The sequence below is a fragment of the Micromesistius poutassou genome, assembly GCF_964030765.1.
Source record: "Micromesistius poutassou genome assembly, chromosome: 3".
In the NCBI taxonomy this organism is placed as follows: Eukaryota; Metazoa; Chordata; class Actinopteri; order Gadiformes; family Gadidae; genus Micromesistius; species Micromesistius poutassou.
The window spans coordinates 2,842,339-2,865,636 of NC_140273.1; the positions used below are offsets into that span (position 1 = coordinate 2,842,339).

Sequence of the window (23,298 nt, forward strand, 5' to 3'; positions counted from 1 at the left end):
TCAGGAAATCTGGTCACCCTAACGTGGAGGGGACGTATTTCCGTTCTACAGTGGAGCTCCACTCCCCCATGAGTCTGCAACTTTATAGGTCCATGGTCTGCAACCAGACCCCTCTACCCCCTGGCGACGCGGCGCTGGAGGGACTAGGAAAGAGGGAGGGACTAGGATAGAGGGAGTGACTAGGATAGAGGGAGGGACTAGGATAGAGGGAGGGAAACTACGAGGGAAATTATTAGGAAACTCAAACAGTTGATCTGAACCTCCACTGCAAGGTGACTTGTGGTCCACTGGTCTGACACTGAGGTAACTGGTCTGTTACTGAACTAACTTAGATATCAGACTGATATCTAACCCACTGGTCTGCTATCTAACCCACTGGTCTGAATCTTTAACCCACTGGTCTGATATCTAACCGACTGGTCTGATATCTAACCTACTGTTCTACTTCCAGTTCACCGGACAGGGGAGACGAGACCATGTCCAAGACGACCCACTGGAGGGACATGGAGAAGTGTGTGAGTAATCCACCTGACCGCTCCTTATCACTGATCACTTTAAGGAGACGAGATGTGGAGCTCTCCCCTCCTGCAGGTCAACACACTGTCGGTCAGACCAGTCAAATACACATTACTGTAATGTGCACAGCTTTTTGGGACATCTTAACAAAACAGATTATTGAAATACATATTTCTGTAATTTGCACAGCATTTTTGCACTGCAATCAATATTGTACTTGTTATTGTTACTTATTTTACATATTTCTATTTTAACTCTTATTTACCTTATCATGTATTGTTGAGGAACCGAGCCTAAGAACTGTACTCTTGTGCACTTGTACCATAAGATGTAATAAAGCGACTCTGGTTCTGGCCTACCAGGAGCTGGAGCGGCAGTACTCCCCGAGCCAGTGGTCCCACCGTCTGTCTGCGGAGGCCGTGGTCCCGGCCCACGTCAGCGCCCTGACGGAAGGTGGGTGGGTCATGAGCCCAGCGAGGGGACCTGTCGGGCGGGGGCGGGGGCCTGTTGGGGCGTGTTCATCAGGCTCTGCTGTGGTTGTGTGTCCCCAGGGACCCTACGCGCCCGGGACCTGGCCCAGACCCTCCTCAACGTGCCCTACGGAGAGGGAGACGGAGAGAGACTGGACGTCTACATACCCAAGGAGATCTCTCTGGGTAGGTGTGTGTTATTGTGTTTTTGCTTCACTTTGGATAAAAGCGTCTGCTAAATGTAAATGTAAGTGTGTGTGTGTGTGTGTGTGTTTGTGCTTATATGTGTGTGTAGGTGTGTGTGTGTGTGTGTGTGTGTGCGCTTCTCTACGTGTGTGTGTGTGCGTGTGTGTGTGTTAGTGATTGAGCTGTTCTGGGGACGACTTCTGAATGAATATTTTCTTCCATCCTAGACGTGTCTCTGGTCTTCTACATCCATGGAGGGTACTGGCAGTTCTTCAGGTACAGTCTAACCCGCTACACTCTGATGGGAGGGGGCTCTGGGGTTCTAGCTGGTGCTCGAGGGCTGATTGTGTGCTTGTGTGCAGCAAGGAGGAGTCTGGGTTCCTGGCCGTCCCCATGGCTCAGAACGGGGTTGTCACTGTCGCCGTTGACTACGATATCGCCCCAAAAGGTGTGTCCCCATTTGAATAAGCAGGAGAAATGTTTGTGAAACACAATATATATATATATATATATATATATATATATATATACCGGGTACCGCAGGACGTTCCTTCCTTCGTCTTTGCTGCTGTAACACTGTAAATTTCCCCACTGTGGGACTAATAAAGGATTATCTTATCTTATCTTATCTTATATACTATACACAACACAATGTATGTTGTACGTCCTGGCACTTAAAAACAGTACTTAGTTGTGTAGTATGTTATCCTAGCTATCTCTGTTGTGTACGGGGAATGGGTTAACCTAGTGATGGTTAGTGCTTGGCTCTTGGTTCTATGAACATCCTTACTGTACGGACAGAGATATATTGTTGTTTCTCTTTCTTCTGACTAATATACTTCTTGTAAGTCGCTTCGGATAAAAGCGTCTGCTAAATACCCTAAATGTAAAATATAAATATATTGCCGATGGGGACCTATAACTGCTGCTCGGTGACTTCCAGGTAACATGGACCTGATGGTGTCCCAGGTCCGGAGGAGTGTGGTGTCGGTCGTGCAGCAGTATTCTCACATCCGGTACACCAGTGTTTTGTTTGTCTTCCGTTTGACCTCTCCATCAAGAGTTGCTCCTGCTTCAGTCCTTTGTGGGATGGTGACCGGGCCTCTGACGCTCTCCTCCTCCCCACAGCGGCCTCTACCTTGTTGGGCATTCAGCCGGAGCTCATCTGGCTGCCATGGTGCTGTCCACCGACTGGTCCCAGTACAGCATCTCACCGCAGATCAATGGTGAGAGGCACGGCCTTTACTAGAGGAGATATGTGTCTCACTCAGAGCAGGTGATCCACTGTGATCCACTCAGAGCAGGTGATCCACTCAGAGCAGGTGATCCACTGTGATCCACTCAGAGCAGGTGATCCACTCAGAGCAGGTGATCCACTGTGATCCACTCAGAGCAGGTGATCCACTCAGGGCAGGTGATCCACTCAGAGCAGGTGATCCACTGTGATCCACTCAGAGCAGGTGATCCACTCTGAGCAGGTGATCAACTGTGATCCACTCAGAGCAGGTGATCCACTCAGAGCAGGTGATCCACTGTGATCCCCTCAGAGCAGGTGATCCACTCAGCCTTCAGAATACACTTATGAGATTAAATATGTGTGATACAAGCTTCATCTCATTCATATTGTGGCTCAGCTGGTCTTTACTGGGGTAGTTCAGAATTCTGGACATCAGACCTCATTTCCAAGTGAGCCAGTGTTATTTATCATTGGAGACCGTTTTCAACACGGTCCCCTCGACACAAAGTCGAGGGGAACTGCTAGCCTGCCAATAAAAACAGTTTTACCCATTCCACAGTACACCCGAGGCAAACCAATTATAACGCCAGACTATCAATGTATGACGTTCTGCTGTAGTGAATTGGTTGCAACACTGGAGCAAAGTGAAATTCCGCCACTGCTGAGAAAGTAGTCCCTTAAAATGTAATGCGATCATTGCGATACAAGGGTAGTTTTATTTCTAACATTACTCTATCAACACAGACATTTACATCGATAGTTGGGCGTTATAATTGGTTTGCCTCGGGTGTACTGTCGAGTGGGTAAAACAGTTTTTATTGGCAGGCTAGCAGTTCCCCTCAACTTGCACTAGCCTAGCACCAGCGATTTCTGCAACTAGAAGGACTGAATGACAAGTGTTGAAAACGGTCTCCAATGATAAATAACACACTGGCTCACTTGGAAATGGGGTCTGATGTCCAGAATTCCGAACTACCCTTTTAATGTCCTCGTGCAGGTGCCCTGCTGGTCAGTGGGATATACGACCTCCTGCCCATCCTGTCCACCACGACCAACGACCCACTGAAGATGACAGAGTATGCACAGAGGCCTCACACTCACTCTTGGTTGGAGGCTCTGGTTGGACACAATCACGTTTATCTCTCCCAGTGGGTCCCAGACCGTGACGTGTGTGTCTCCTGGTCCTCTAGGGAGGTGGCTCTGAGGAACAGCCCCATGAAGCTGGTCCCTGAGGTGGGCCGCTCCTCCCCCCACTGCCACATCGTGGTGGCGCTCGCAGAGCACGACTCGCCTGCCTTCCGCAGCCAGTCGGAGGAATACTACAAGGCAAGTCCTCTTCATGGAGCTTACTGTTCCCCTGTTGCAGATGAGGAGACTGTTTTCCACACTCTTTGGGGGGGGGGGGGGGGTGGCATGTGGCTCAGGAGGTAGAGCAGGTTGTCTGGGAACCAGACGGTTGCTAGTTCGACAAGCTGGCTGTCTCCCTGCGTGGCTGACTCCGCCGTCGGTGTGTGAATGTGTGCATGAATGGGTGAACGTTCGGCAATATTGTAAAGCACTTTGAGTGGCCACTAGTTAGAACAGTGCTGTATAAATGCAGTCCGTTTACCATCTTTGTACCTTCTTTTCGATGTGCACACCTGTTATTGGTTGATGTGTTTTGACCTTCTCTTTGGTCAATTGAGTTTATTACTTCAGATCCTTACCTATATTTGTTTCTTTTCACAGGGTTTGAAGGAAGTCGGACTGGATGTTGTTCTGGAGGATGTGCCGAACACGGACCACTTCGACATCATGGAGCGAATGGTTGATGGGCAGGACCACCTGACACAGGTAGACTACCGCCGTTTCACTGGTGTTACACTGTTTATTAGCTATTGATTTAAGGATAAGGCGGTGTAAATATTACTTCACAGATTAGCTTGCTGAGTCCTTATAATAATTGAACTGTAACGATGACTCTGCTGAAATAATCAGCACTAATAATGACATTGCAATGTGTATTATAACTTAGCTTATGTTGTGGATACCCCCACGTTAACACACAAAAGATAAAGACAGCCAAGTAACAACAAAACCTGACTTGGTTTGACAAAGAACTCCTGACTTGGCATCAGGCTTCAGCTTCTATTCCCCCATGGTGGGGCCTCCCCCTACATGTACTGCCCAATCACAGGCTTCAGCTTCTATTCCCCCATGGTGGGGCCTCCCCCTACATGCACTGACCAATCACAGGCTTCAGCTTCTATTCCCCCATGGTGGGGCCTCCCCCTACATGTACTGACCAATCACAGGCTTCAGCTTCTATTCCCCCATGGTGGGGCCTCCCCCTACATGCACTGACCAATCACAGGCTTCAGCTTCTATTCCTACACGGTGTGACCTCCCCCCACATGCACTGACCAATCACAGGCTTCAGGGACTATTCCCACACAGTGTGGCTTCCACCTACATGCACTGACCAATCACAGCTCTCTATGCATCTGACCTGAACTTTGACCCCTGCGTGTCTCCCATCCCAGTCCCCCATTAACTAAAACTACACGTATCCTCCTTCCCTGAGTTCTCAGTACATTACAGTGTAAAGAAGTTACTCCTTAAACATTACAGTCATATCCTATGTAGGGCAGTAAAGTACTCTGGGATTAAAATCAACTCGTCACCTTATTAATTAAACTGATTTAAAACTAACATAATAAACCACATGTGCTTATGAGATGAGCTGGCTGTCGCCCTGAGCGGCAGACACCGCCGTCAGTGTGTGAATGTGTGCATGAATGGATAATAGCGTCAGCAAGATCCCCTCAATGTAAATGTAATCATGAGAGGGGGCTCCTAGCAGAGGGCTGTCAGGAGCTGTCATAATGATACATGGGTTTCCCTTGGAACAGGGCCTTCAGTTCACTCTGCCCTCTTCCACACTGGGTTCAAACATGAGGGCAAGATGTTACTCATAGCCTCCTTTAAACCTCACTCATTTTCTCCCATAGCAGTTCCTTTAATACTTTAATACTGGTATGTCTTACATTAGTTGAAGCGGTCAAAACCAAACTGTGTTTCTTTGTGGTTCTAGTACCTGAAAGGTGTGTGTGGTATATGTATGCACCATTTGAATAATCCTGGTCCATAGCCATATTAAAGAGTTATTAATAAGTTAATAGTGGAGTTGGTTTCTGGTCACACTTGTTAAGGTGGTTACTTCATCAACATTGGATATATCTAAGATATTAGATGTTAAGTGTTGGTGATGCTGTGTTTTCTCCCATAGTTGCTCCTAAAGATGATGGGGAAGAGCTGAGGTGTTTCATCATCTACTACCAACCATCAACCATCACCGTATGAACCACTGAATGACACCATCAGCCTGCTACACACTACTACTGTCATGGTTATCAGTGTATACTTATATGAACATAGTGCCTGCCCATAATCATCTTGCCATGGTCTTCTGATCCAACTTATGTTTTCTTTCATATTCACATAAATATAGATATGACCGTGCTATGATTGTGTTTCATGTTAAACGTTGTTACTCCTCCGTGAGTTACTCCTCACTGTCCTCCTGCAACAACACGACTATTACCGTTGGGTTTGTGATCAATGAACCACAGATTGAACTGTATTTGGGTCTTTTTTGGATGTTTGTTTTGCATTTGAATGATTGTCGTGCAATGCCAATAATAAAGAGACAGAGACAATATTTGCACCAAACTGCAACAGACAGTGGCTTTATTTGAAACTAGGCTAGCAGCATTAGAAAAATGCAAAGGAATCCTCCAGGATACAGTGCAGATGGGTGAGTTTGCTGAGCTAGCTCAGACAAATATACAGCAAGATGATCAAAGCTACACTGTATCCTTCCCGAAGCTGGACAATAGAGAGGCAGTTCCAGCTGCCTCTCACTGGCGCAGAGTCGGCACTAAGCTATACTCACTTTACTTGCAAATCTGCTTATATTGCAGACATACAAAAAAGCAAATCAACTTGCTATTGGTAAGTACAAATTAATAAACAAATGCATAGATATTGAAGAAAAAAGTACATTTGATGAAATATTAATTTAACCAATAACTTGAGGGAGTTACAGGAAGAGTAGAGTAAACTAGAAAATGTAATCCAACACATAAGGGATTACTGTGCATAGAAATGCCTGTGATCTTTATGATCTTATTGCATGTCGCTTTGGATAAAGGCATCTTCTAAGAACCATAACCATATTTCAGTTAAATTCAGCTGAGGGTTGTATAGCCAATGCAAAGATTGATAGAGTGTGGATGCGTTGAGTTATGGTTGGACAGAAATCACACTGATCATAGAAACCATCAACTTCAGTCTCTTGTCTTCTATAATTGCACAACCTTTGAACAATTATGTTTTCTGTGGGTAAGATGAGGGAGGTAGTTAGATATGCTTCTTAAAATGTAAATCACAGTCAATACTAGAAATTGCATTTCCTGCAGAAAATGCGGTGAGTGCTGTAGTACAAAGTGAGGTTGAAAATATGTTTTAATAAAGCCACATAGATTAAGACGTAAAGAAACGTTAAATGACTTAAATCAAGTGAAGGGATTTGAACAGAGTTCAAAAGTCTAAATGGAGTCAACAATGTAAACATGCACAGCATTTTTAAAAAAAAAGGTAATTGGTTGGAAACAAATAAAGTGACAGCTGAATGAAAAGTGCAAACAAAAAAAACCTGGAAGCTCTAATTGCATTACCTGAAGAAGCAAAGTGCTGAAATACATTGTTACAAAAGCTGGAAGCTAAACTGTAATACTGTCAAAGCTGGACGTTAGAAGAAGTAGTAGTAGTAGAAGTAATAGTGGTACTAGCCCTTGGAACAGGGCCTTCAGTTCACTCTGCCCTCTTCCACACTGGGTTCAAACATAAGGGCAAGATGTTACTCATAGCCTCCTTTAAACCTCACTCATTTTCTCCCATAGCAGTTCCTTTAATACTTTAATACTGGTATGTCTTACATTAGTTGAAGCGGTCAAAACCAAACTGTGTTTCTTTGTAGTTCTAGTACCTGAAAGGTGTGTGTGGTATATGTATGCACCATTTGAATAATCCTGGTCCATAGCCATATTAAAGAGTTATTAATAAGTTAATAGTGGAGGTGGTTTCTGGTCACACTTGTTAAGGTGGTTACTTCATCAAGATTGGATATATCTAAGATATTAGATGTTAAGTGTTGGTGATGCTGTGTTTTCTCCCATAGCTGCTCCTAAAGATGATGGGGAAGAGCTGAGGTGTTTCATCATCTACTACCAACCATCAACCATCACCGTATGAACCACTGAATGACGCCATCAGCCTGCTACACACTACTACTGTCATGGTTATCAGTGTATACTTATATGAACATAGTGCATAGTGCCATGGTCTTCTGATCCAACTTATGTTTTCTTTCATATTCACATAAATATAGATATGACCGTGCTATGATTGTGTTTCATGTTAAACGTTGTTACTCCTCCGTGAGTTACTCCTCACTGTCCTCCTGCAACAACACGACTATTACCGTTGGGTTTGTGATCAATGAACCACAGATTGAACTGTATTTGGGTCTTTTTTGTATATTTGTTTTGCATTTGAATGATTGTCGTGCAATGCCAATGATAAAGAGACAGAGACAATATTTGCACCAAACTGCAACAGACAGTGGCTTTATTTGAAACTAGGCTAGCAGCATTAGAAAAATGCAAAGGAATCCTCCAGGATACAGTGCCGATGGGTGAGTTTGCTGAGCTAGCTCAGACAAATATACAGCAAGATGATCAAAGCTACACTGTATCCTTCCCGAAGCTGGACAATAGAGAGGCAGTTCCAGCTGCCTCTCACTGGCACAGAGTCAAAAAGCAAAAAAAAAGCAAATCAACTTGCAAAATTCTGTTTTCATATTATTGAAGATACAAGTGTCTTGATTTGTCAAACCGTTGAACGAAGGTTAACGATAAAAAATTTACCAAGTAACGAAGTCTGAATTAATAAGTGTCAGAGAATGGGCGGACGGTTCCGCCGTCCTCCCATTGTAAACTTTTAAACTTTTTTTTAAGTTTTAAAAGTAGAATATCTCAAAAAGTATAAAGTTTACAAATGTGAAAAGGCATTGCCCAGATGTATGAACCTAGACCTTTTGTGACATATTTGGAATGGAATCGATTGGTTCAGTAGTTTTGGCCACATTATTAGGAAAAGTTTGGTCGGAAGAAGAATAATGGAAAAGGGATATCAAGATTGCGCATTTCTATGCACAATAAATATAGCGTGATACAGCTGTAACGTTATTTATTTCTCCGAACATGATATTTTGATTAGTATTTTATTAATTATGTTGTTTATTTAGTTTCTGAGTTTATCTCAAATCTCACACTCTGGGACGCTTTTATACCAATACTAAACGTATCAAGCTCAATCTGAATCAGGCCCGATCACGATTCCCCCCTCCACTCCGATTCTGATATTCCACGCACGCCTGCAAGAAGACGACGAAGAAGAAGAAAAAGAAACCGCGTGCTCGTTCACGTTGCCCTCCTGCGCGTCCACGCGAGCACCGCTGCTGCGTCATTTGCGCGCGTCCTCGCTACAGAGAGTAGCGAAAAGCCTCAAGATAGATGTTCCGATTTCAGGTGAGTGCGACCTATTAAAGCCCAGCCCGCCTCTCTCTGGGGTGTTTCTGAGCAGTGCGTGATAGCAGACGGTGGGACGCGGGCCATTCTCGGGAGTATATCGGCAGGTAGCGCCCCATTGTTTACATGATCTATGGAAAAAGGAATGGTTTCGGCCCGCGGCCTGCCAAGCACCGGGCTGTCCTAGTCACATGGAACGGGGTGAGGCGACTCACGGGCGGCCGTGCCCCATGGTTTGCACAGACCCCGGGGTGGCAGTCGTTCCGTGACGGGTTGTTGTGGACCCCAGGGTCGCCAGAGGTCGGCCGGTCAGATGTAAAGATGCATGTTTGGATGATTTATTCCCCCTCTCGTTGTGTTGCTACGTCACCTGTGGTTAGCATCGGTGCTAACCGTTAGCATTAGAAATCTGTGCCGGTTCATCCTCACTTTATCTAGAAGGCTACACGCAGGGGTTCTTGTTTTTGTGTCAATGTTAGCGGGTTTAAAGTTGTCGTTTTTCGCATTCATCTAAATGATAGGAGCTGTAAGTAATTTAACTCTATTTTGAATCATTTAGACCTCCGAAACACTGACTGACAGTTTTTTCTCCTGTAATTTAAAAGTCTGATTATGGTTGCGGTGTTTCCGTCGCACAACCCATCTTTAACCGTTTCCCCGGTGATCAATTATGTTTTAAGAAGGGGTAGACCCCACGCCTCGTCCACCGGCTCGTCTCATCGTCTTGTTTGGCTGTAAACTGGTTCGTTATGCATGTCCCTTTCTATATTGTGCCGCATAACTCTAACCTTTTGGAACCGTATTTGGCCCCTCTGTTCCCGCTCGTTATGTCGTCATCCTGTTTCCCCCGAACTCCTCCCAGTCCCCTGATGAAGACTGCACACTGGAGGAGGAAGAGGAGGCCCCGGTAGAGGAGGAAGATGATATTGATCAGTTCAATGATGACACTTTTGGCGCAGGGGCCATTGGTAAGTGGTTTGTTTCTGCTTGTGTCTTTTTGTTTCAAATTAGCATATTTATTCATGTCACATAGATACAGAGGATTCTGCCCAAAATGATTATCTTATTATGTAACCAAGTGGTGTCCAACAGCAGAAGATATGTGCCTATATTTGTGTCTAAGCAACGACATGAACATCATTTTTCTCAAGCCTTCATATTTCCATCTTAGATTACGTTTTGACATGACTGTGATGGTTGGTTGGTTGTTACTTTCTCATTTTAGTGGTGCTTTAACATTATTGTAGCTACACGCTAATGCTGGTAAAGTTGTCTAACCACTGTAATCTGCCAGTGTTGTAGGTCTGTTCAGCTAACTACTGTCAGTAGTAAGACCAGTTAGCTTTTTTGAGCCGTCTGTCTAAGCTTGAATCATCTGCAGATGCCAGATGAAACAGATGTTGATTCAAAACTTCTGTTTTAACTACTTCCATAACCGCCCGACATGAATCAGAGCCTGTCTGGCTTCTGTACTACGTTTTCAAGTCAAGCATTTTGAAATCCTCCAACTGGCTACAGCTGATGGCCAGCGCAGTGAATGGTGATGTTGCCGTGGTGACTGATAGCCCTGTATGTTTGACCCCCCCCCCCCCCCCTTCCAGATGATGATTGGCAGGAGGAGCACCAGCGCCTGGCGGGGATGGAAGTGCGGGCCGTAGGTGGGGCCGTTGCCACGGGAAGGGCAACGGATATAAGTGGAGCAGTTGACCCCCCACCTGCCTCCCATCTTCCTCTCCCCATCTCCCTTCCTCCCCTCCACCATACCCATGCCTCCTCAGGGTTACCCCCACCTGGTGAGTACACACACACACACACACACACACACACACACACACACACACACACACACACACACACACACACACACACACACACACACACACACACACACACACACAGGCTCACAAACACTCTCCATGCGTGTGTATGCGCAGGTCTGGAGGATGGGAGAGGAGGAGGAGGGGGGGGCCTAGCAGAGTCTCTGGCAAGGTTCATCCTGGGGGCAGACCCAGCCATCGCTGGGCTGGGTGCAGCCCAGAGCCCCTCCCACCCCCTCCCCGGGCCCCCTGGCTCCGCCCTGGACCTCTCCCGGTTGCTGCCCCCCCCCTCGCTACGGCCCCACCTCCATCACCCTCCCCACCAGCTGCCCGGCGGAAACTCCTCTTCCTCAGGTAGGATGCGGTCGCCACAGCGATTTGCTCTGCGATTTTGGTAACAGGGTTGTGATGGTGTGTGGTTGGGGCTTGGACATTTAGAAAGGGATGTAATGGTTGTCATGGTTAGAGGGTGAGACCAGAATGTTGGGGGTTGTCATGGTGACACTGCGCTCTTCTCCCCCCCTGCAGGCATGCACCCCTCCTCCATGATGAGCTACCAGCAGCAGCAGCAGATGCTCTGCCGTGGCTCCGGGCCCATGGGCCAGGTCAGAATCATAACACGTTCCAGCATTGTCTTGAGTATGACGACTGTAAACTGCAATGCATTCTGCAAAATGTCCTCTATACAACAACTGCATCTGTGTATTTCTCTCCTCTCTCTCTCAGATGGCCTCTCCCAGTATCTGGGAGAACAGTATGGGCTTTGGTCCAGTCAGCCGCTCTCCTGGGCTCATCCCCCACATGGAGGTAATGCTTGGTCTATTGTTTACAGCAGTGCTGGGTGTATTGTTTACAGCAGTGCTGGGTCTATTGTTTACAGCAGTGCTGGGTCTATTGTTTACAGCAGTGCTGGGTCTATTGTTTACAGCAGTGCTGGGTCTATTGTTTACAACAGTGCTGGGTCTATTGTTTACAGCAGTGCTGGGTCTATTGTTTACAGTAGTGCTGGGTGTATTGTTTACAACAGTGCTGGGTGTATTGTTTACAGCAGTGCTGGGCCTATTGTTCACAGCAGTGCTGGGTCTATTGTTCACAGCAGTGCTGGGTCTATTGTTCACAGCAGTGCTGGGTCTATTGTTTACAGTAGTGCTGGGTCTATTGTTTACAGTAGTGCTGGGTCTATTGTTTACAGCACTGCTGGGTTTTATTGTTTACAAAAGTGCTGGGTCCATTGTTAGCATGGGCTAATAAATCAATCAGGTTTTTTGGTGCATGTTCACCGAAATGTTACTAACTCTTCCCAGCAGGTGGAATTAGGTCAACATTTGAATTACTTAAAGGACTACTTAACTCTAGCTGTGAATTTTTATCTTATGGGTTGAAAGATGGTATGAGTGCTATACTTCCAGATGTTGGATTTTGGAACTAAAATGGAAGCACCTGTGCTGTAAACCACTCCAAATTAACTTTGATATCACTATCAATACCAAAGATGGCTCCTTTCTATTTTGATAAGGATTCTGGCTATTGTGTGAAACAAATATTGACCTCAGCTGGTGCAGGAGACAGCCTCTTATCGGACTGATCCACGCTGGGCCGTTTGGGATCAGAGTTGAGCTGAAAATGAGGGCATACAGATCTTTGTCAAAGCTTCAATGATTCAAAGATTGTTAAATGTTATTATACTAGAGTAAGTTTATTCAGATATCAGACAATTAAATGGTTAGGGTGAGTTATTACTTTTAAAATAACTCACACGGTGTGTGTGTGTGTGTGTGTGTGTGTCCTGCATCCTGCAGGACAGTCCTCTCATGTCACTACTATTCATCATCACTCTGTTCACTATAGCTAACACTGTGATCACTATTGCTATCACTCTGTCCCCTATCACTATTCCCTATAACCCTGTTCAATCTAGATGTCACTGTTTACTGTCACTCTGTTCACTTTAGCTTTTACTCTGTTCGCTCTAGTTATCACTAATTACTATAGCTAACACTGTGCTAGCTATCACTCTGTTCACTACAGCTGTCACTGTGTTTACTATACCCGTCACCCTCTTCACTATCACTTTGGTTACTATAGCTATTCCTGTGTTCACTATAGCTGTCAATCTGCTCACTACAGCCATCACTTTGTTCATCACCATGTTTTCTGTCTCCTGCAGGATAGTCCTCTCATGTCAATCATTAAAGAGGTGGGTCTACCGAAGCAGCCTCCTCCACTCAGGGGAGAGGACCCACGTGACCTGTCAGAGAGGGTCCTGCCTCCTCGTTCCTCCTCCCCCGTGATTGGCTCCCCTCCCGTGAGGGCAGTTCCCATCGGAACCCCGCCCAAGCAGCCAATGAGCCTCAACCACCAGGTAGGTGTCCGACTCACATGGTTGGTATGTCTCATTCCTAGGGTAGCCTGTTCCAGGCGAGACTCTACATCCATATTCTCAACATTGGGACATTTCGGTGGATGTGGATGAACCTTTGTGATTTCAGTATGCATGGAGCAGTAAGTACTGATATTGTTAACTGTGTGTAGATCCACCACCCCACGGCGGTCCACGTGAGAGCTCCTCTCCAGCACCGATACCCTCCTCCGTTCCCTGACCGCCTCTCCCCCAACACCCTGCTCAACCTCGCCGTGAGTCTCAACCTTTGCTCACCGTGGAGCTCATCACTCTTTTCACTATAGCTATCACTCTGTTCACTATAGTTATCACTCTATTCACTATAGCTATCACTCTATTCACTATAGCTATCACTCTGTTCACTATAGTTATCACTATAGCTATCACTCTATTCACTATAGTTATCACTCTGTTCACTATAGTTAACACTCCCTATCACCTTGTTCATCGTGTGTGTGTGTGTGTGTGTGTGTGTGTGTGTGTGTGTGTGTGTGTGTGTGTGTGTGTGTGTGTGTGTGTGTGTGTGTGTGTGTGTGTGTGTGTGTGTGTGTGTGTGTGTGTGTGTGTGTGTGTGTGTGTGTGTGTGTGCGCGCGCGCGCAGAACAACCCACTGTGTCGTGGTCCGTTCCCTCCCGGCGTTGGTCCCGTTCTGTCTCAGCTGCAACGAGCTCAGATGCTGAACTCTCAGGTGAGTTCTGCCGACCCGACCGTGACACGCAACGTATATATTAGACCAATCAAATAAGGCCGTGTCAAGTATCAGAGAGACAAGACTGTCCGCCTTGGACTGAAAGGCTGTAATTTCTTTCTTTCCCCCCCCCCCCCCTAGGTGGCAGGGTTCCCTCGGGGCGTCGGGCCTCCTCCCATGCTGCCAGGTGGCGGTGGTTTTCGGCCCTTCTTTGGGGGCCCTCCTCCGCCTCACCACCGGATGCCCCCCCCGCCTCTCCACGGGCCGCCCATCTACCACACCACCCACCTCCACCCCCAGCACCGCCGCATGCTCACCCAGAGGATGCAGAGCAGACCACTGGGGTATGAAGGGCCTCCAACTGAAGCCAAAGCCGCCCCAGTATCGTACAGTCGCTCCACTTGTGCACTGGGACTACCACTTGGTGGACGACCACTTAGTGGAGTTCTACTAAGCACTTAGTGGACCACCACTAATCACTTTAACAGTCCCAGTACAGGGACCCCTACAGTAACCTGTGTGTAACCTGTGTGTCCTCAGCAGGGTGGGGTTAGACAGGCGTAGCAGGGACCCCTACAGTAACCTGTGTGTAACCTGTGTGTCCTCAGCAGGGTGGGGTTAGACAGGCGTAGCAGAGACCCCTACAGTAACCTGATGACCCAGCGGGAGAAGGAGTGGGTCGCAAAGATCCAGATGATGCAGCTTCAGAGTACCGACCCCTACCTGGATGACTACTACTACCAGGTTAGTACTAATACTACTACTACTACCAGGTTAGTACTAATACTCATACTACCAGGGTAGTACTAATATTACCAGGTTAGTACTAATACTACCAGGTTAGTACTAATTCTACTACCAGGTTAGTTTCATAGGCGGTCACTTCCTTCTCTTATTTCTGAAGTGGTTCTCCGTTGCCCAATGAGTTATGAAATAATATATATATATATGTATGCATGTGTATGTATAAAAATTGTTTGTTTGTGTGTGTAGAACTACTACGAGAAGCTGGAGAAGAGGCAGGAGAGAGAGCGGGACAGCAGCAAGAAGGAACACACCACCAGGCTGATCACTCCCCAGGTGGCCAAGGTGGAGCACACCTACCGACCAGGTAACCTCACCTACCGACCAGGTAACCTCACCTACCGACCAGGTAACCTCACCTACCGACCAGGTAACCTCACCTACCGACCAGGTAACCTCACCTACTGACCAGGTAACCTCACCTACCGACCAGGTAACCACGCCTAGCGGCCAGTTTACCTTGACTACCGACCAGGTAACTGCTCCTACAGTAGGAGCAGTTACCTGGTCGGTAGGTGCAGTTACCTGGTCAGTAGGAGTCCTACTGACCAGGTAACTGCACCTAGCGACCAGGTGACTATGCCTAGTGACCAGGTAGCTGCACCTAGCAACCAGCTAAGTACACACATTGACTGTGTGTGTGTGTGTGTGTTTCAGTTCAGTTTGCGGGCTCGCTGGGGAAGCTGACGGTGTCCAGCGTGAATAACCCTCGTAAGATGATCGACGCCGTGGTAACCAGCCGCTCCGATGACGAGGTCTGCCATCTCCCTCTCTCTGTCCCCTTGTGATGGTGGCTGGTTTCAAACTGAAAGCTATGCATGTGACACAGATCAAATGACCACTGAGCTGGCTTGGCAGCATGGAGGTAGCCATGGCAACAGGCACGTGGCTCTGTTGTTTTAGGTCTCTGTTGTCCTCTTTGTCAATGGTTATTTTAGAAGCTTGATTTCCTATCCGACCATTCAATGCTTCTCCATAAGCACTACTCAAACCCTCCTCATCTAATAATATCTGCATTTTCTCTCATCTGAAAATGTTAGACAGGCAACAAGAAATGATGGTTGGGTGTGCTGGTTTGGCAGTGTAGCTGACCAGTTAAACTGACGTGTGTGTGTGTGTGTGTGTGTGTGTAGGAGAAGAGGGAGAAGCAGGTTTGGAACAAGCGGAGGCAGATCCTCTACACGGTGGAGAAGGTAAGCGATGGTTGTACTTGTCTCCTCCTGCTCTGCTGTCAGGACCAACCAGGGTCTGCATGGTGGTCTGCAGACCAGCGCTGTGTGTTTACGTGTGTGTGTGTGTGTGTGTGTGTGTGTGTTTTCGTGTGTGTGTGTGTGTAGATGTACAGCTCTCTGCTGGAGGTACAGGACTTTGAGAAGCGCTTCATTCACGCTGCGGAGGAAGAGCGGGGCGCTCTGCTGGAGCGACACAAGACCCACACGGAGACCCTCTGTACCCTGCTCACACATGCAGAGCAGGCCGACAGGTCAGACACGCACGCACGCACGCAGTACTCTGCACACACTCACAGACCCTTTTTACTCTGCACTAGTGTTCTCACGTCCTGGATTTTCTAACTTTGATACAATCCTTTGAAAAATACCAATATTCAATACCATTTTGAACTGCGGAGAATGATTATTGAAACCGTTTCAAATGTCAGTGTGTATATATGTTTATTTATATTTATATACTGTATATATCGAAAAATCTATTTTTGACAACACTACCCTACACACACAAAGACCAAAGACTGTGTGTCTCTGCAGGGTGAGTGACGAGCAGTGTGTGACTATCATGTCCGTGAGGAAGGGGAAACGGCTCATCTCCAGGCTCCTCCCCTTCCTGCCCGCGCAGCAGGCAGCCGCCGTTGTCATGGCGATCGCCCGCAACCTCCCGGCCCTGGCCAAGAAGGACAAACAGGACCAGGTGAATGACACGCACAAGCATGCACGCTTACTCACACATACCCACAGTATGAACACTTAATATAGAGGGACAGAGATTTCTCTATCTATAGATTTTGGAGCCACCTGGATAGCGTCACCCTGACCTCTGACCTACCTGTGCAGGTGCTGTGCTGGTTGGTGGAGCCTGTTGCCGTGGTGATCCAGTCCCTATCAAGCGCCGCCCTCACAGATCTACTACAGGAGATCCAGGGGAGGGAGGGCAACCTGGCCTCCGTTCTGCAAAACAAGGTACTGGTACTTCTACTTGTGATACTAGTACTTCTACTAGTACTAATACTATTACTTATAGTAGTACTACAATACTACTTACCCATACGTGACTATACTACTGGTACTTCTAAAAATAACTTGTATACTAGTCTCCCATGCTTGTCTGTGTGTGTAATGCGTATGTGTTTGTCTCTTTGTGTGTAGCTGGGTGTGACTTTGCTGTACCTGGTGCTGAGTGAGGGCGACAGGATGCAGAGCTCTGACCCAAACTGTCAGCTTATGGACGACAACCGCTGGTGAGTGGAGTGTGTTCGATTTCAGCTTATTTCTAAACTGTTCGTATAGACTCTGCGTCGTGTATTTTTCGTCGTAGTAGTAATTCTTGAAGTGGAAATCAAGGAAGCTTGACAGGTTGGATCAGAGGGTGGAATAGATGGTTTATTCCAGGATGTAATACAAAGTATACTCATCATACACAAGTAAACCAGGTGTAGGCTACTTAAAAAAAATAACAAACTCATTAGGTTACTCATGATTAAACCAAAAACGGATAAAAATTTGAAAAATAATAAAGGTCAAATCGACTGTCCAGACACCTCCCTCTGCTCGGCTGTAAAGCATCCAACAACTTTAATAGCTCTCACATCTCCCAGCAGAAAGGTGGTTCCGTTAGTCTAAATAAAATGAAAGGGCTTAGACGCAGGCTTAGCCTTAGAAACTTTGCGAAATTTGGGGCACCAGACCTTGCGTTGGGGGCCCACCACGGCAGCCACCCTAAGGGGGGGGGGCCCACAAGATCGGGGCAGTCGGTTGGTGAGAAAGAGCGTAATAATGGGAAGGACAAATGGCAGTGCGATTTGGACTAATATAGACCCACCCAACACACTTGGCACACATTCTACAAGTGGGTGTGTGTGGGTGTGTGTATAATGTGATTTGTTTGATGTCTGTATAATGTGATTTATGTGATTTGTGTGTGTGATGTGTGTCCAGGACGGAGCTTGTGTTCTCGGTGGCCCGGGAGCTGCTAGCCGCGCCCTCATCAACCCTGGCCCCGCCTCTCTTCACCCCCCCCAACCTGCTGGGACTCTTCGCCCGCTACGTCGACCGCCAGAGTCTAGAGCAGCTGCAGGAGAAGCTACAGTAAAAATCACACACACTCACACTCTAACATAGCGCCAACACCCTCCAGCTGTTCTTAAACTCATGGCAGTTACAGCCTCAAGTGGCTTATTAAAACGGTTACTGTAGACCACAAGTATTCAATGGCAAAAACACATTAAAAAATCAACATAAAAATAATTTATTGAAAACCAATCACAATTCCACCAAGAAGGCGTGGCTCCATCATGGATAAGCCCCGCCCACCTCATGCCTCACACCAGGACCGTTGAAAAACATTTACAAAGGTTTATTTGCTCACTTTTCCTATTTTTCATAAAATGTACTACAGGCTAGCCATGTTGATGCAGCCAATCAGGATCACGCTGTCTCCTGCTGCTTTTTGCTCCTCTCTGAGCCGTACGTTATAGCTGTCAACATCAGTGAACTGGCATAAAGTTGTCTTTTACCCATGACATTTGTGCAACAAATTACGCATTTATTGATGTGGATAATTCTATTTAATTCTATCAGACAAACCCTGACATGAACTTTTCATGTAGTCAGATTGAACTTTTTTTTTTGTAGCATTTTCAGTTCCTATGGTCCAAATGTGACGCATGAGAAGGGTGGGACTCATCCACTCAGAGACACACTGGTCCAGAGCATCTTTCAACCTCAACCACCACCCACCAATCATTTGTGTTGGTTTAGAATTGATAAGATGCAAGCAAATGGTTTCTTAGCATGCCCACATAAACAACCGCCCACAAGTACCGTGTTCACAGGTACATGTTTAGCTCGATTTACATTTGTCATTTAGGAGGACGTTCTCAAAGGGTACGACGAGCCCCAGACAGAACACCCCTGTGTGTCTGCTGGGTCCCAAGGAGAAAACGTTTAAGATCCCCCGTTCTACTCCAGGGTCACAGCCCGGGCTTATCCAGCTGTTCCTCTGTTCTCGCCAAAACATTTTATTTAATATTCCTCGGTGGTGGGAAATGGTACCACACAACAGCTTTGAGTTCTTGAGCTTACTAGTCCATGATAACGGTGACCAGTGTTTACTTGGGAACACTTGAGAGATTGTGTGTGAAAGTAAAACCACACTTACACCGTTTGTGATGTTTGTCTTTCAGGATCTCCACACTCACCAGCTAGAAGTGATTGCAGACACCCCCCGCCCCCCTCACCTATATGTGGCCGAGAGAGAGAATGTGTATGTATGTGTGTGTGTGTGTGTGTGTGTGTGTGAGAGAGAGAGTTGGTTGGTTTGATTTTTAAGCCAGCTAAATCTCCAGGACCATCATGTGTAGCGTGGTGTACAGAGAGAGAGACCCTGGGAAAGATTAAATCTTTTTTTAATTTCGTTGTCAACGATGCCTGTGCTGAACATCCAATTAAAAGTATTTCTATTGTACATAAATATTCTCCTTCTTTTCTCTTCAAATGCCAATTTGCTCCTGGTAGCGAGGGAATCAGATGATGTGCTGTGGACCAGAGGAGAGCCTTACTGGTCCACATTACTGTATGTAGTCTTCCTCATCCTCACTCTCTCTCTGGCGGGCTGGGAAAGAGAAAACAGCGAGGTTTATCCTGACCACACCTTCCAAGAGTTCAGACCTGAACCCCGTCACATGGGGAGGATTTAGCTCAGTTCAGACCTGAACTAAAACCCTGAACAAAAACCATAACCCTTATGCTTAATCTCATGATATTGGGGGGTAAACTGGTCTAGAGGTGGGGTACTCTGGTCTAGAGTTGAGGTACTCTGGTCTAAAGGTGGGGTACACTGGTCCAGAACCTCACCTTCACAGATGACCTCCAGGCTGCTGTCGGAAGGCCAGGGGATCACGGTGCCAGAGTCGAGCAGCGCGCTCTCCGACCCCCGGCAGTCTGAGAAGTAGCGCAGGGAGCGTGTGCGGTGGCGTCCGGTCACCCGGCGCGTGGAGACCGCCGTGCCACACCGGAGCTGTCGGCACACGATGCTGGCGTGCCGCATGCTCCAGCCCGACGACTTGCTCGCTAACATCTGCCACTGGTCCTGGAAGTTGCCGGCCGTCACACGGAGACGACCCCCACACCAGCATCACCTCCTCGTAGTCTGGGGAGCACAGCAGGCCTTCAGCCGCCTGGGAGCTGCTGTAACCTGATATGATTATATATATATAACTATTTCAATCATTTAAACTGAGAACCTAGTATAATAATAATATAATAATAATATAATATAATGGATACACAGATTCAAAAACGAGCGCCACAAATTGATTCCGCATTGATTCCCAAAAGTTATGTGCACCCCTGGTTATAATGTAAGCATTATAAGATTCTACATAAGATTCTTATAAGAGTCTCCGGCCAAAAACCAAAAGTTGACAACCGTGCAGTGGGGCACCACACATTGCTACCTGGTCTGAATAACACTGAATAATGTATCAATATATATCACTATCAACTTGGAACCTAGAATAATTTATACAAATATACAATATAAACTACAATATAAAAAGAACCTAGTATAATATTAATATTTATATAACGGGTGGCTTAAATCAAGCGATCTGATTGGTTCCCAACTGTTGTATAATGAGCGTGTACACAGCTATGACGCCCATTCAGTTCAGAGTTCCGTATCACTCCGCGCCTAACTTGAACTGTTTTATTAAAACTGTATTATAACTGTATTATATAAAAGCAATAGCATAGTTCACTGAAGCCTAATAATGTTGATTGATGGAGAGGGTGGAAATGTTCTAAAGCAATAGGCACACGTTGAGTGAACTGCTCGATAGTAGGCTAAATTGCCGGCGAACCAAGCTACCGTCTCTAGCCTTCTCTCTGAAGGAGCTTGTGTTATGCTTGTGTTATGGCTCAAAATTTTAGCTCATGTCAAGTTGGTTTGTGCGGGCCTTGCATATTACTACAAAAACAAGTCCGCCCAGATGTAATTCTAAGACTTGAAACACGTAAGTCGGTTTCCTCCGTCACATGATTCAACCGAGGGGGCCCACCTACACTCTGCCTCTTGAGGGGCAGATGCACCTGGAACCCTACGACCAGTGGACCATCTACGGCCACACGTCGACCCTGTGGGGTCCAGAGCGGACCGGGTCTGAGAACCACTAGTCTAGATGAAAAGGGGGCCAGGTGTGCTCACCTTTCCAGATGGTGATGGAGAGGACAGAGCTCCTGGAGGCGAACAGCCTGGAGCGGAAGGTGACCAGGTAAACACAGGTGTAGTTCCCCTGCTGGGCGGAAACGGCAGCAGGAAACAGGAAGTGGGCGGTGTGGTTCAGGGCCGGCCGACTGTGGGTGGGGTCGTTGGAGCCGCTGAAGAGCAGGTTGAAGGATCCTCCTGGGTACTGAGGCTGGACGGAGCAGGTGATGGTGAAGCTGTGGCCCTTCATCACCGACGGCCCGTCCCGGCCCTGCCGCCAGGGATCCATCATGGAGGACACGAAGATGTTGGGACCCGCCAGGAAGTCTGTGGAGGAGAGGGTACTCACATATAAGACCCCCAAGACCCCAGCACATGGACAGACCCACACACACACACGGACACACAAATGTGATGAGCAACATTTATTCAACTTTTGATTCAACCTCATTCTCAGCCAATGAGAACGGGTCCCTGACCGCTCTGGGACCCACAACAACAACCTGGACCCATAACAAAAACAACAATAATTGTGTGAAATGCCCTAAATGTAAGTAATAATGAGGTAATGACACTCACAAAACACAATAACGACAACAGAACATTAACAACAACCTCATAACCAATCACAACAATACACCATCACAACGACACAACAAAAAATCAACAACCTCACAACATCCCACCAGCAGCAGTGTGCGTGCTGACCCTGGCAGGTGAGCAGAAGGTAAAAAAATACATAAATAAAACCAAGTAAATAAAAAGTGAATCCAATTGTTGTAACTAATATGAGACAGGGGAACCTTAGTAGATATATTGAGTCCTACCGTGCACCCGTTCAGGCTCCGCGGCAGCGCTCCATGTCTCGAGACAACAGAGCCAGAGCCAGGCTCCAGGCCGGGCGACACACATCATGGACTGGCCTGCTCTGGACCCCGCTCAGTCAACACACCAGGCACTACACGGTTCAGGAGGCCTGATCAATACCTCTCTGGGCTGTTGGCCTCCAACAGAACATCCTAACCTACGAGATGATCTGCTTTGATTATATACTCGCCCACATGAATATAAAGCCCCGCCCACAGCTGATTGAGCCACTGAATGTGTGGATCCACCCACGGCAGGTGACCCTACTAACAACATATATAACCCCGCCCATAACCTATGTAGCCATACCAACAACATATAAAGCAACTGCCAAAAACATGAGAAGGCTTACCGTTTAGTTTAGTGTGTGCCTGGGTGGGTTTGAATAACTCGGTTGTACAAACAAACCGACTTGCTTCACGAAGGGGACACACACAGACAGGGTCAGGACCCCTGTCCTTAAAACAACACACGCACGCAAAACAAGTGAGTGCCGGGACCAAGTCAATAGATGTTTCAGTCAAAAAATGTTTTTCACAGTTACTGTAGTCTTGAAAACTAGGGTAGGCCATTTATTTCAGAAGCAATGTTTGTCATACTGGGTGAAATTGTGTCTACATCCCGACAGTTATCAATAAACCAAACGCCTTTCAATCAATTATTTTGGCCAGAATGATGAGATTGGTTGGCCTACTTGTCTATCTACTTAGCTACCTGGCTTAATGCACGCTCTTTGCCCTGCACACCTTGTGGCAGTGGCTTTGGAGGGAGGCCTGGGGGGAGGGGTCCAATTGTTATTATGGGATACTTTCATAATCATCCTTACTCTGGCTGCTTTCTCCAAATGGCCTGAGCTAGCTGGGATCATCTCTTAAAGGCCCTGCAAATGTTTCGAGATATCTGCACTGGATCTCTGAACTAGTGAATGAGTGAATGCATAAACAGTCTGTCAATAAATATGTATGTACAGTACAGTATATCAATAAATACTATCAATTACTAAGCATCAATAGATATAAATGTACATATACTTACTAATATGAATTCATATCCATGCAGTAGTTCAGGGTCCAACGTAGCAACACAGTTAAGGTCTTAAAGTTCTCTTGTAAGGTCAAGCCTTGGTGGAGAGCCTGATGGTTACCAACCCAACAGACTGGCCAAGGCCCTCTGAGGTGGAAAAGGGACCACCACTTCATTTTCACATCGTCAGTAGCTCCTGATCTTCAGTTGCTCCTCATA

The 23,298-nt window shown here is 46.8% G+C and overlaps 2 protein-coding genes and 1 pseudogene across 9 annotated transcripts; 2 read left to right on the forward strand and 1 right to left on the reverse strand.

Annotated features, from left to right (window-relative positions):
- The first annotated feature begins 214 nt into the window (after positions 1-214).
- Positions 215-7,956, forward strand: LOC311341013 (kynurenine formamidase-like). Of its 2 annotated transcripts, XM_084465936.1 has the most exons (13): positions 215-303; positions 452-515; positions 879-969; positions 1,068-1,172; positions 1,400-1,448; positions 1,535-1,620; positions 2,116-2,188; positions 2,301-2,398; positions 3,407-3,485; positions 3,600-3,735; positions 4,138-4,242; positions 5,678-5,745; positions 7,631-7,956. In XM_084465936.1, the coding sequence occupies exons 2-12, from the start codon at positions 477-479 to the stop codon at positions 5,705-5,707; spliced, it is 891 nt and encodes a 296-aa protein (XP_084322062.1). In that variant the 5' UTR covers positions 215-303; positions 452-476; the 3' UTR covers positions 5,708-5,745; positions 7,631-7,956. The 2 variants fall into 2 exon arrangements, with proteins under 2 accessions (XP_084322062.1, XP_084322061.1); XM_084465935.1 differs by lacking the exon at positions 7,631-7,956 and having other exon boundaries at positions 5,678-6,115.
- A 1,004-nt stretch (positions 7,957-8,960) lies between these two features.
- Positions 8,961-19,410, forward strand: patl1 (PAT1 homolog 1, processing body mRNA decay factor; the record flags this gene model as incomplete). Of its 6 annotated transcripts, none has more annotated exons than XM_084465131.1 (20): positions 8,961-9,041; positions 9,904-10,009; positions 10,643-10,834; positions 10,976-11,212; positions 11,387-11,463; positions 11,585-11,665; positions 13,026-13,220; positions 13,391-13,492; positions 13,861-13,947; positions 14,089-14,291; positions 14,556-14,691; positions 14,941-15,058; positions 15,409-15,506; positions 15,885-15,944; positions 16,089-16,234; positions 16,518-16,677; positions 16,821-16,946; positions 17,133-17,224; positions 17,922-18,071; positions 19,169-19,410. In XM_084465131.1, the coding sequence occupies exons 1-20, from the start codon at positions 9,027-9,029 to the stop codon at positions 19,188-19,190; spliced, it is 2,403 nt and encodes an 800-aa protein (XP_084321257.1). In that variant the 5' UTR covers positions 8,961-9,026. The 6 variants fall into 6 exon arrangements, with proteins under 6 accessions (XP_084321257.1, XP_084321258.1, XP_084321259.1 ...); XM_084465132.1 differs by having other exon boundaries at positions 14,559-14,691; XM_084465128.1 differs by lacking the exon at positions 8,961-9,041 and adding an exon at positions 9,071-9,242.
- LOC311340897 lies at positions 19,375-22,175 on the reverse strand (annotated as a pseudogene). Its single transcript, XR_014684326.1, has 4 exons — positions 22,017-22,175; positions 21,190-21,516; positions 19,839-20,133; positions 19,375-19,596 (listed from the first exon to the last, which is right to left on the reverse strand). The product of XR_014684326.1 is annotated as an uncharacterized misc_RNA (transcript).
- Positions 22,176-23,298: the final 1,123 nt, after the last annotated feature.

What these genes read in the sequence shown, in the direction of transcription:
- LOC311341013 (XM_084465936.1), top strand. Translation starts at nt 477, where the DNA reads ATGTCCAAGACGACCCACTGGAGGGACATGGAGAAGTGT. An exon ending in GGAGGGACATGGAGAAGTGT is followed by an intron (nt 516 to 878) that starts GTGAGTAATCCA and finishes CTGGCCTACCAG; the next exon opens with GAGCTGGAGCGGCAGTACTC. An exon ending in ACCCAAGGAGATCTCTCTGG is followed by an intron (nt 1,173 to 1,399) that starts GTAGGTGTGTGT and finishes CTTCCATCCTAG; the next exon opens with ACGTGTCTCTGGTCTTCTAC.